General features: G+C 36.6%; 1 protein-coding gene across 2 annotated transcripts in view; it reads right to left on the bottom strand.

Moving 5' to 3' along the window:
* Positions 1-9,563: 9,563 nt before the first annotated feature.
* The window catches only part of ZNF214 (zinc finger protein 214), a 25,182-nt gene continuing 20,931 nt past the window's right edge, over positions 9,564-13,814 (bottom strand). For both annotated transcript variants that reach the window (XM_006163410.2, XM_006163411.2), the window contains 2 exons: positions 12,563-12,724; positions 9,564-11,705 (listed from right to left, as the gene is read on the bottom strand). In XM_006163410.2, coding sequence (XP_006163472.1) covers positions 10,015-11,705; positions 12,563-12,689 — 1,818 coding nt within the window. In that variant the 5' untranslated portion in view covers positions 12,690-12,724 and the 3' untranslated portion in view covers positions 9,564-10,014. The remainder of the gene's footprint in view (positions 11,706-12,562; positions 12,725-13,814) is intronic.

Consider the following 13,814-nt stretch of genomic DNA (forward strand, 5'->3'; position numbering starts at 1 on the left):
GCCATGTCCACCGAAAACGGGTCCGCGCGGAGCCTGCAATCCGTGAGTCCTGCCTGCGTTGTCCTGCCGCGCAGGCGTCCCTGGGTCCCGCCGGCTCCGCGCTCTGGCTCTGTGGTGGTGTCTGTCCTGTGCATCCTGGAATTCACAGGCCTTACCTAGAAAACCGGGTGACTGTTCTTTCTTGTGAGTTCCTCTCTCACGTCCGTTCGTGACCTCCAGTCCCAGAGCCCATGAAAAACGCGTGCCCTTTGGTGCCTGAAAACCAGGTGCGATTTGCCTGCTGGGCGCCTCCACTTGGTGGCCTCGGCAAGTCTGGAGGCTTTCTGACCAGTTTCTGACTACAGGATGCGCTGAGACTTTTCTCCAAGCCATTGTGAAATTAAAATGACGTTAAATTCGAAGGACTTCCCAGAATCAGTGGGCTGTGGAAATTAATACCTTAGTTTATGGTAGGCACTATTCTAGGGATAAAAGGTCAATTCGTTGGGGAACCTTAGGATTCATTTTATGTTTCAATCTCTTTATTTTATATCTGAGGCTACTTAATAAGCTCAAAGAAGTCAATTATATCAATCCCATAAACATCCATTAAAGAAAGATCCTCAAAGCTATCACGTTTTCTTTCAGTCACTGTGGGGCTCACTGTTCACCAGGAAAACTATTTTAAAGAAAGTTAAAAGTTCTAATTCATTTAACAATTTTAATGTTCAGTGAAAGACACCTGTATCCTTTTAGCTATTGTAGGCTATATCCTAAATTCTAGGGCCTGATGAGATCAACAGAAACTCACCATCGCATTATCCTTTGGACTGGATCACAAATTTTTCAACCTTTGCGTAGCATATTACAGTATTCAATACAAGAGTTTAACCTATGAATTTTATAGGCATTTCTGCCAGGATCCTCCTGACCCTGATGTTTCTCCTAAAGGAATGTTGATGAGTCTGATGTAACCCTTACCTTATTTTTGTAAGATTTATCAGGACCAGCAGATGGCGTAATGGTTACGTCACTGGACTCCCACGTAGTAGATGGTGATTCGCGTCCCATATCTGGGGTCTTAAACTCACACTGGGCACGTGTGCGCCCCAAATCCTGACAACAGAGAAGGGATTGTGGCGAGGGTGACTTCTTGCTTTCTCTCTGTCTCTCTCTGCCTCTCCAGCTAGCACAAATACCCTATTGCAAAAAAAAAAAAAAATCTCTCTCAAAAAAAAGTTATCTTTACTGGGGCCAGCAAGTGGCATGGTGGTTAAGGTGCTGGACTCCCACATAGCTGACCACGGTTTGAGTCCCAAATCGGCAACTTGAAAATCACACTGGGTATGTGTGAACCAAAAATCCCAAGAGGAAAATGGAGGAGAAGGGATCATGACTTAGCCATCCTGTCTGGGGTTGGGGGTTGATTCTCACTTTCCCACTCACTATCTTGGTCTCTCTCATGAGCACACATGCCCTGAAAAAAAAAAAGGAAAAAAAAGATTTACCTTTACCTTTAAAAAACAAACATTCCCACTTAAAAAATAATTTTTTTTTGAGAGGTTTTTGCTATAGGGCGTGTGAGCTTGCCAGAAAGACAGAGACAGAAAATGAGAAATCACCCTCCCAGGGGGGATGGCCACGCCGCAATCCCTTCTCCTCCATTCTCCTCTCGGGATCTTGGGCACGCACGCACACACGCCCGGTGTGAGTTTAAGCCACCGGGTCCGGAACTCGAACCGCGGTTGACTACATGGGAGTCCAGTGACATAGCCATTGCACTAACCGCTGGTCCCCTGCCACTTTTAAATATTTTAAAGAATTATTTTATTTACCAGGACTAGCAGTTGACGTAATGGTTATGTCGTGCGTGCGTGTCAAACCTCACTGACACCATGTAGTAGTCTTTTAAATGGTCATGTAACCTTTCCTGCTCATTCTCTTCTCTTACTCCATGACATATGCAATCTTCTCATTGTTGTTAAAAAAAAAAGTAATCTTTTCAATATAGTGTTACTTATCCACTCAATATTGCTCAATGCTTCTCCACAACCAATAGAAATTGTTCAGCTTGGCAAAGAAGTCATCCTTCCTGATCTGGTCACCTTCTAACCTCTCACACACTTTTATATTCCAACAGCCAGGCTACTTGTTGACTATACACATCATGGAATTTCATCATTCCATATTTTTGCACAAATTATACTTTCTTCATCTTACCTTTTAATCCAGTAATTCCATTGTAGAAATTATTTTTAAAAATTATCTACAATAGTGGAAAATTTCATACATCCTATGGATGTTCCATTCATAATATAAAAATGAAAACAGTCTTAATTCCTACAATATGGAGATGATTATTATGGTACAGCAACACAATGGAATATCATACTATCACTAACATTTTAAATAAGTTGTATGTTAAAAAGTAATTTTTATTTTTGTTATAAAAATAGACAGCAATAAACATGTAAAAAAATACAGAAAAGCATGAAGAACATAATCCCAATCCATCCTATCAAAGAGACTTAGAACATTTTTGTATATATGCAATATTTCCCCCATGGCAATATTTATATAAATATATATAAATAGACTCATACCTCATATACATTTCAGTGTCTTGTACTTTTCACTTACCATAAGTACATTCCTATCATTGCGAAATTCTTCAGAAATGTAAATGTTAATGACTGAATAATATTCCATCATATAGATGCATCATAATTTATTTAACCATTACTCTATTAGGAGAACAGCATTAAAATACTATAATAAATACATTGAACAATGATCTTGTGTGTACTTTTATGTAGTTGAGAATGCTATATATGTGTATATATGCATATATGTGTATATATTCAGGAATGCGGTAGCAATTGTAAGTCATGCAGAGAGGAAAGAGGACACCCAAAAGAAACAGAAAAAAGTTCTTCAGGGCCAGCAGTTGTTGTGAAGATTAAGGCAGCTGGATCCCACATGGCCAATGGTGCAAACAGTTTGAGTGCCAAAAGCAGTTTGAAAAACACATTGTACACATGTGCGTGCATGCTGAAAATCCCAACAGAATAGAGGAGAAGGGATTGTAGTGTGACTACCCCATTGCCAGGGGAGGGAGATTTCCCTTCTCTCTGTCTCTCTCTTGCAAGTGCACACATTCTATAGCAAACATACAGAGACACACACACATACACACACACTTCAAGAAGCTTCATTGTCAAATGGCTTTCCAGTGCAAGTTCCCCTGTTGATATTTCTTGTTGTTTTTTGTTTTGTTTTGCTTTGTTTTGTATTTTTTAGATTTATTCTTTACATGAGATAACTTGAGTGAATCTCTATTCTTTGTAATTAGAAGTTTCCTACTGGGGCCAGCAGGTGTGATGGTTGGGGCGCTGAATTTGCATATGGCCAATCCACGGTTCAAGTCCAGATATGGCGGCTTACTTTCTCACTTTCTCTCTCCCTCTGTCTCTCTCTGGTGAGTATGTATGACCTGTAGCAATTTAAAAATAATAATAATAAATACAATTAAATTTTTTTTTAAATAAAGTTTCCTACTAGTGTGAAACTCTTCCCATAGGATCTATCACTAGATATCGAATTACTACAGGAAAGAATAGATCAAGTGTTTGTGTATTTTCAACCTTAAAAAATGTACTCTAGGGGCCAGCAGGTGGCATGGGGGTTAACGTGCTAGACGACCACATGGCCAACCACAGTTTGAATCCCAGACCTGGCTGCTTGAAAAGTCATTGTGGACACATGTGTGTGCCTGCCCCAAATCCCAGGAGAATGGAGGAGAAGGGATTGCAGTGTGACATCTCACTTTCTCTCTCACGGTCTCTCTGGCATGTGCTCATGCTTAATGAAAAAAACTAAAAAAAATTATAGTGAATTTTAAACATTTTATGTAGTGGAACCTCCTTAAAAATAATGAAGTCTTATTTTTATGAGTCAAATAAAAATTGGCTAAATTTATGGTTTTGGTTTCTGAGGTACTAGTCTTCATGAAACCATATAAAAGTCCATTGAACACAGCTTTAAAATTATTCATCATATGTGCTTTATTCTCATGTAGATCATGAGATGAAAGCCTAATTCTACTTTTTCACCAAAGAGTTAAATGATTACCTCAGAAATTATTCATTTACTTAATATTCCTCCTATTCATAGATCTTCAACATATGTGAAGAATATAAGCATATGTACTAATTATATATACCCATATAATCTGTGCATCAGTGTATGTCTAAGCTATTTGGTAACACTAAGAATTCTATTTTTTTTTAAATAAACAACCAAGTTTTCTAATATTATAACTTCACTGTGTCATTTACTAATCTGTGTCATCTCATTAATCTTTCTTATAATTATCTTTGGGCTTCTCCAATATCTATTTCTTTAAAAAATTCAAATTTCTTTACATTTTTATTCTCTTTATTTTTCATGAGATTTAAAATAAATCTATAAATTAACTTAGGAATATTTCTTCTAGGAAAACTTTAAGACTTCAAATTCTCCTTTATGTTTCTCAATTAAAATTGTTTTCATTATTTATTGTGCATTGTTATTTTTTGAAAATTTTTAGCATTATTATAAGCCAGATTCTTCCCCACCCATTATATTTTCTGATTATACAAGAATTTAGGAAAGTACTGATTTTACATTTTTATCCACCTTAATGGGTAATTCAATTAATTTTTAAAAATTATTTTATGTTTATTTATTTGTTTATTTATTTATTTTAACTTGACCAGAGAGGTACAGATGAGAGAGAGAGAGAGAGAGAGAGAGAGAGAGGAATCTCCCCCTCAATGGGTCTTGTTATGTGCAATCCCCTTTCCTTCAGTTCTCCTTCCTGTCACGATCCTGTGCTTGGGCACATGCTTGGCCTGTAAAAAAGTAATCTTTTCAATATAGTGTTACTTATCCACTCAATATTGCTCAATGCTTCTCCACAACCAATAGAAATTGTTCAGCTTGGCAAAGAAGTCATCCTTCCTGATCTGGTCACCTTCTAACCTCTCACACACTTTTATATTCCAACAGCCAGGCTACTTGTTGACTATACACATCATGGAATTTCATCATTCCATATTTTTGCACAAATTATACTTTCTTCATCTTACCTTTTAATCCAGTAATTCCATTGTAGAAATTATTTTTAAAAATTATCTACAATAGTGGAAAATTTCATACATCCTATGGATGTTCCATTCATAATATAAAAATGAAAACAGTCTTAATTCCTACAATATGGAGATGATTATTATGGTACAGCAACACAATGGAATATCATACTATCACTAACATTTTAAATAAGTTGTATGTTAAAAAGTAATTTTTATTTTTGTTATAAAAATAGACAGCAATAAACATGTAAAAAAATACAGAAAAGCATGAAGAACATAATCCCAATCCATCCTATCAAAGAGACTTAGAACATTTTTGTATATATGCAATATTTCCCCCATGGCAATATTTATATAAATATATATAAATAGACTCATACCTCATATACATTTCAGTGTCTTGTACTTTTCACTTACCATAAGTACATTCCTATCATTGCGAAATTCTTCAGAAATGTAAATGTTAATGACTGAATAATATTCCATCATATAGATGCATCATAATTTATTTAACCATTACTCTATTAGGAGAACAGCATTAAAATACTATAATAAATACATTGAACAATGATCTTGTGTGTACTTTTATGTAGTTGAGAATGCTATATATGTGTATATATGCATATATGTGTATATATTCAGGAATGCGGTAGCAATTGTAAGTCATGCAGAGAGGAAAGAGGACACCCAAAAGAAACAGAAAAAAGTTCTTCAGGGCCAGCAGTTGTTGTGAAGATTAAGGCAGCTGGATCCCACATGGCCAATGGTGCAAACAGTTTGAGTGCCAAAAGCAGTTTGAAAAACACATTGTACACATGTGCGTGCATGCTGAAAATCCCAACAGAATAGAGGAGAAGGGATTGTAGTGTGACTACCCCATTGCCAGGGGAGGGAGATTTCCCTTCTCTCTGTCTCTCTCTTGCAAGTGCACACATTCTATAGCAAACATACAGAGACACACACACATACACACACACTTCAAGAAGCTTCATTGTCAAATGGCTTTCCAGTGCAAGTTCCCCTGTTGATATTTCTTGTTGTTTTTTGTTTTGTTTTGCTTTGTTTTGTATTTTTTAGATTTATTCTTTACATGAGATAACTTGAGTGAATCTCTATTCTTTGTAATTAGAAGTTTCCTACTGGGGCCAGCAGGTGTGATGGTTGGGGCGCTGAATTTGCATATGGCCAATCCACGGTTCAAGTCCAGATATGGCGGCTTACTTTCTCACTTTCTCTCTCCCTCTGTCTCTCTCTGGTGAGTATGTATGACCTGTAGCAATTTAAAAATAATAATAATAAATACAATTAAATTTTTTTTTAAATAAAGTTTCCTACTAGTGTGAAACTCTTCCCATAGGATCTATCACTAGATATCGAATTACTACAGGAAAGAATAGATCAAGTGTTTGTGTATTTTCAACCTTAAAAAATGTACTCTAGGGGCCAGCAGGTGGCATGGGGGTTAACGTGCTAGACGACCACATGGCCAACCACAGTTTGAATCCCAGACCTGGCTGCTTGAAAAGTCATTGTGGACACATGTGTGTGCCTGCCCCAAATCCCAGGAGAATGGAGGAGAAGGGATTGCAGTGTGACATCTCACTTTCTCTCTCACGGTCTCTCTGGCATGTGCTCATGCTTAATGAAAAAAACTAAAAAAAATTATAGTGAATTTTAAACATTTTATGTAGTGGAACCTCCTTAAAAATAATGAAGTCTTATTTTTATGAGTCAAATAAAAATTGGCTAAATTTATGGTTTTGGTTTCTGAGGTACTAGTCTTCATGAAACCATATAAAAGTCCATTGAACACAGCTTTAAAATTATTCATCATATGTGCTTTATTCTCATGTAGATCATGAGATGAAAGCCTAATTCTACTTTTTCACCAAAGAGTTAAATGATTACCTCAGAAATTATTCATTTACTTAATATTCCTCCTATTCATAGATCTTCAACATATGTGAAGAATATAAGCATATGTACTAATTATATATACCCATATAATCTGTGCATCAGTGTATGTCTAAGCTATTTGGTAACACTAAGAATTCTATTTTTTTTTAAATAAACAACCAAGTTTTCTAATATTATAACTTCACTGTGTCATTTACTAATCTGTGTCATCTCATTAATCTTTCTTATAATTATCTTTGGGCTTCTCCAATATCTATTTCTTTAAAAAATTCAAATTTCTTTACATTTTTATTCTCTTTATTTTTCATGAGATTTAAAATAAATCTATAAATTAACTTAGGAATATTTCTTCTAGGAAAACTTTAAGACTTCAAATTCTCCTTTATGTTTCTCAATTAAAATTGTTTTCATTATTTATTGTGCATTGTTATTTTTTGAAAATTTTTAGCATTATTATAAGCCAGATTCTTCCCCACCCATTATATTTTCTGATTATACAAGAATTTAGGAAAGTACTGATTTTACATTTTTATCCACCTTAATGGGTAATTCAATTAATTTTTAAAAATTATTTTATGTTTATTTATTTGTTTATTTATTTATTTTAACTTGACCAGAGAGATACAGATGAGAGAGAGAGAGAGAGAGAGAGAGAAAGTGAAAAAGTAAGCCACCAGGTCCAGGACTTGAATCATGGTTGGCCATGTGAGAGTCCAGCACCCTTAACCACCCTGCCACCTGCCAGTCCCAATGTTTAATTAACTTTAAAGAAACATATTATATGGAGCCGGCAGGTGGCATGGTGGTTAAGGTGCTGGACTCCCACATGCCTGGCTGATTGCAGTTCAAGTTCCAGACCTGATGGCTTGTTGTTTCACCTTCCAGCTGTCTTTCTCTGGTCAAATTAAATAATAAGAAAATTAAATAAACAGTTCTTAGAAGAAAAGAAATGTATTATAGATACTCCTTGTTTGCCTAATAAATTTCACTTAATCTTTTATATTTAACATTATTTTGTTTTTATCCTTTTGTTTGCAATAGCATATTAAACATTTAACTCGATTGGCATTTTCAAATTTTTAATGAGGCATTTAACCTATTTTGCTAACTTTGACTTTCTCTCATCTTGTCCCATGCTTCTCTGTGTCTATTTTAGAGGCTCTTTTCTACATACTTACGGATTCTAGTTTCATTGAGTTCAGGCTTCCTATATGCTACAGAGGAGAACATTTTTGGGGGAAACTTTCCTCTGGATTCTGAATTAACTCATTTTCAGGGCTATAGCTAAGCCTTCAGAATGATATTCTTTTCCCTGGTATTGCATCATCCTCCCCTCAACATCCCCTCCCCCATTTTTTTTTTTTTTTGGCCAGAGAGAGACAGAGAGACAGAGACAGAGAAGGAAAAGAGAAAGCACCCTCCATGGGGAGTTGTCATACCACAATCCTTTACCCTCTATCTCTCCCTCCTTTTGGGATTGTGGGCACACATTCACATGTACCCAGCATGTCACCCAAGTTGCCAGATTGAGGACTCAAACAATTGGTCATGTGGGATCTGGCTGCCTTATTGGCCAGACCACAGAGCAGGCCTGAAATTCCCTTTTATTTCCCTAAACAAGTCTACTCAATTTTTTTTTTCTCTTGGGTAGTATCATCTAAACATATTTGCACATCAGGTTGGGACTTGTGTAATCCTATTCCTTATTTTACAATGGCCAAACTCTCTTCTTGTATAATTACCTTGAAGATTCATCACACAGCTAGGAATTCAGTTTTGTTTCTAGTAGACATTTCTCTATTACCACTGTGTTCAACTGAGATTAAATAAAATTCTATTGCTTGGATCTTTGATTCTGAAAAACTGGAATATCTTCAGTTTCTAGCAATCACTCCTATCAACTTTTATCCATACTTACTTAAAGAACAATCTTCTATTTCTTATTACTTGGTGTTTGAACACATGATAAATGCAGAAAACTCAAGAGAAGGAGAGATGAAAGTGTACCGTGGCACCTAAAAGTGCAGCACTCCTACAACGGAAGAATGGTTCCTGAGTTTTCTAGTTGACATCTCTAAGATATACCATCTCAGATATGGGGTCATACAATGTTTTATCTTTTATTAGGTGCCCTTTGTTACATAAACAGTTAAATTCTACTAAATCTATAGTTAATTCTCCCATATTTGGGTAACAGATTATCTAACAGTTTGAGTTTCACAATTTGTATTTTTCTGTCTTTTCTATGGCTCCCTAGGGACTCTACCCAGGAGTTGGGAGATGCTGTTTCAAGGATGGCTAATTTAATTAAACCAAAATTTAAGTAATTTTTTTTTTGAGGGGGGGAGAGGTTTTCGCTATAGGGCGTGTGCGCTCACTAGACAGACAGAGAGAAACAGAGAGACAGAAAGCAAGAAATCACCCCCCAGGGGGGATGGTCATGCTGCAATCCCTTCTCCTCCATTCTCCTCTTGGGATCTTGGGCACACACGCATACACGCCCGGCGTGAGTTTTAAGCCACCGGGTCTGGGACACGAACCGTGGTCGACTACGTGGGATTCCAGCAACATAGCCATTACGCTAACTGCTGGTTCCCAAATTTAAGTAATGTTTTGAAGTCAGTGAAAATATAAAGTGGTACAGTATGATTTCATTCACATTAAAATACAAAGAAAAAAAGACCAGAATGAATTGTTTTCTCCTTAAATATATATATGTGTGTGTGTGTGTGTGTGTGTGTGTGTGTGTGTGTGTAATGACCATGTATTATATCTATAGTAAAAAAAATAAAATTTAATTCTAAATATATAGGAATCCACTTAAGGAAGTCCCCTTAAAGCAAACTTTTTAATGTGAGTTAGGTGAAACTACAAAACTACATATGTTGCTTGGGATTTGTGTTATTTATAAGCTTCCCTTCTCAGCAACATTTATTGGGTTTAAAGGTTAAATTTTGTCAATGATATTTAACTAAATGAACACAATTTATAAAGTTTCTCTTCTGTGACTATTATGAAGATGTGACTTCTGATCAAATCCCTTATAATACTCATGGCATTTATAACGTTTCTCTCCTGTGTGGACTCTTTGATGAATTCGAAGAGCTGAGCTATGACTGAAACCCTTTCCACACTTAGCACATTGATAAGGCTTCTCTCCTGTATGGACCCTCTGATGAATGTGAAGATTAGAGCTGTGGCTAAAGCCTTTTCCACAGTCATCACACTTATAGGGCTTTTCCCCTGTATGGACTCTCTGATGAATGAGAAGATGTGAACGCTGACTGAATCCCCTACCACACTCTTCACATTTATAGGGTTTCTCTCCAGTATGTACTCTCTGATGAGTGTGGAGCTTTGAACTCTTGCTGAAGCCCTTTCCACATTCATGGCAAGTATAAGGTTTCTCCCCTGTGTGGACTCTTCGATGAATGCGAAGATCTGAACTGTGACTGAAGTCCTTTCCACAGTCATCACATTTATAAGGTTTCTCCCCTGTATGCACTCTCTGATGAATTTGAAGATTTGAGCGCTGTGTAAAGCCCTTACCACAGTCATCACATTTGTAGGACTTCTCTCCTGTGTGTACTAACTGATGAATTCGAAGATTTGAACTCTGACTGAAGCCCTTACCACACTCATCACACTTATATGGTTTCTCTCCTGTGTGAACTCTCTGATGGACATGCAATACTGAACTGCGACTAAAACACTTACCACACTGATCGCACTTAAAAGGCTTCTCTCCTATGTGAAGTCTCTGAATGTGAAGCAGTGAATTTCTGCTGAGGTCCTTATCACACTCAAATTTATAGAGTTTCTCTTCTGTGTGGACTCTTTGATGGCTGTGAAGACTAGAGATCTGCCTGAAGCTCTTGCCACATGCATTACAGATATAAGGTATCTCCCCTGTGTAGGCTCTCTGATGCAAATGAACTCCTGAGCTCTGACTAAAGCTATTGTCAACTCCATCACATCCTATGTGCTTCTTTCCTATGTGGATTCTTGAGTGTCTATATAAGTCAGATCTAGGAGAGAAGCATGCTGTACTGACAGAGCATTGATAGAACTTTTCTCCAAGTTGATTTCTCTTGTGGTGAATACATTGTGAGTTCCAATAATAAATTTCCTTACATTTATGACATCCGCAGTATTTCTCTTCCACTGAATCTTTTAGCAGGTCATTTTGGCATATAGCCCCAATGTACTCTGGAAGAGCTTCTTCCACTGGGATAAAAGAATGCTGAAATATGAGCTTCTGTTCTTTTTCCATAGAAAGATTTTTTCTGGATATGTCAAGATGGTAACTGCTCCCATGAAACACATGTGAATCACTAGTGTAGGTTTCTCTATAGTCTTGAGTGGGTTTTGTTTCTAAGGGCTGCCAAGGAATAATAAACTTTTTACATAATAAGTTTCTGGGATGTTTCCCTTCAAAAGTCAATTCATAATTACCATACCCTGGTACCTGTGTGGAGAGGATTAACCATTCTTGACAATGGGAAAAGTCCTGATGCTTTAGGTCTTTGGAATCTACCTCATTAACAGTTCCCTCATAGTTCTGATTCTCATATATCTGAGTGCCAGCATTTCTCCAGCCTTGCCAGTAGGAAAAATGTTCATATTCCAAATATCTGAATCTTTCATCTTGGGGTTTATAACTCACGCTCCAGTTTCCTAGAAGAATAATTCAGTGATAAGATGAAGGTTGTATTTAAATATTTCAAAGTATTTAAATCAATGACCTCTGGAATGATAGGCATTTATATATAGATGGGGTGGAAAACAAGGGTTATGAATTTGGCTTCTCTATCTGCATCTGAAATTCATTTCCTTTGTCCATTTGTGTATACATTCATTCATTCGCTCATTCATTCATTTATTCATTCATTTCACAAAGATATCTTGAACATGTCCTATTTATTAGATACTGTTATAAGTATAAAAGGAAGGCCAACTATTTCATGGAAATAGTCTTAAAGACAGATTTAATTAGATTATTTTGGGCATTATTATGAGATAATTTCTGTTCTAGAAGAGTGTAGTAAAATGACTGTGTGGGAAAAGTGGCTCACTAACTCCATTTTATCTGTATCTTTATGCATTCTCTTTTGACACTATCTCTATGGGTGGCTATAGAGTTTGCTTTGATCACTGGAATAACACTAAAAGTGAAATAAGCAGAGACTTGAAAAGAATCCTCTCTCTTACTGCTTTTGAATATCCTGTGACCACAACCTTGTAAATGAGCCTGGGCTAGCTTGTTTGAGGGGTCATATGGTCAACATATTCCCAATTTGCCAGGAATATTGAGCTGTCAGCCATGAAAGTTAGGTCAGTCAGCCTCATCTAAATCATTCAGCCTCAATCACATTACTCCATTACAGAAGATCCATCAAACCAATAAGACTCATGAAATAAAATAATGTTTGTTTTAAGTCACTAAGTTTGGAGTAGTATGTTATACAACATACTCAACAAAACTGGTTTTAGAAGACACTAAATTTATTTTCTATGAGCTGGGATAACTTTACCTACTGACATGACATTTGTGTAGTTCTCCCACATGACTTCCCTGTAGAGCTTTTTTTGAAAATAATCCAGAAATTTCCACTCTTCCCAAGAAAAAATAACAGCCACATCTTCGAATGTTACTTCCATCTAGTCGAAGGTCAGGCTTTCCAGGAAGAAAAAGTCTAAGTGAGAAGAAGGACAATAAGAGACAGCAGATAACATTAAGTAGCAAATCAAATATTAAAAGAACTTCAATAAAGGGGAAAAAATAACAAGATTAAAAAGATAAAGGGGAGACATAACAGTAGTATTGAAATAGCTAAATAAAATTTCCAGTCATCAAATGTCATCACTCTCCTAAGAAATACAGAGCGCTTGGGAACCAGCAGTTAGCGTAATGGCTATGTCGCTGGACTCCCACGTAGTCGACCGCGGTTCGCGTCCCGAACCCGGTGGTTTAAAACTCACGCCAGGCATGTGTGCGTGCGTGTCCAAGATCCTGAGAGGAGAATGGAGAAGGGATTGCGGCGTGACCATCCCCCCTGGGGGGTGATTTCTCGCTTTCTGTCTCTATGTCTCTCTCTGTCTGTCTGGCGAGTGCACGCGCCCTATAGCAAAAAAACCTCTCTCCAAAAAAAAAAAAATACAGAGCGCTTGTCTGCTAACCACTGGGTTAAGCACTTCACATATATTCCAGTGAATCCTCATAGTAATCCTGTATTGTAGGTGCTATTATTATCCCTGTAAACAGTTGAAAGACACTAAGGAAATCCCCCAAATCTAGAATATCTACATACTTCAGACCAAAGCCATTTACCAGCTATATCAGTATTACTCAATGTAATATACTGCATACATTATTTTATAACAGATCATTTTAGATATTATCTATTTATTTCTTGCTATAAAATGAGGAATTAGATCCAATCCCCCAACATTTCCACTCATCATTCTTATATGGTGTTATCACTAATTTTTAGTTAAACCAATAATCAGTGCTTACAAAATTTTGATTATGATTACATAGTTTCTTTAGGAGAATTACCTATTTTATTTTTACTTAATAAATTTGCTATCCTCATTTTAAAATTATTTCGAAAGGCTCTGTATAATCTATTTTATCAACTGTCTTACACATATACACACATAGATTCTTTTATTTTAGAAATGTCATCTTCCAGGGCTGGCAGGTGGTGTGGTGGTTAAGGTGTTGGACTCTCACATAGCCAACCACATTTCAAGTACTAGACCTGGTGACTTGTTTTCTCTCTT

Source organism: Tupaia chinensis, unplaced genomic scaffold, assembly GCF_000334495.1.
Source record: "Tupaia chinensis unplaced genomic scaffold, TupChi_1.0 Scaffold142134_1, whole genome shotgun sequence".
NCBI classification, from domain to species: domain Eukaryota; kingdom Metazoa; phylum Chordata; class Mammalia; order Scandentia; family Tupaiidae; genus Tupaia; species Tupaia belangeri.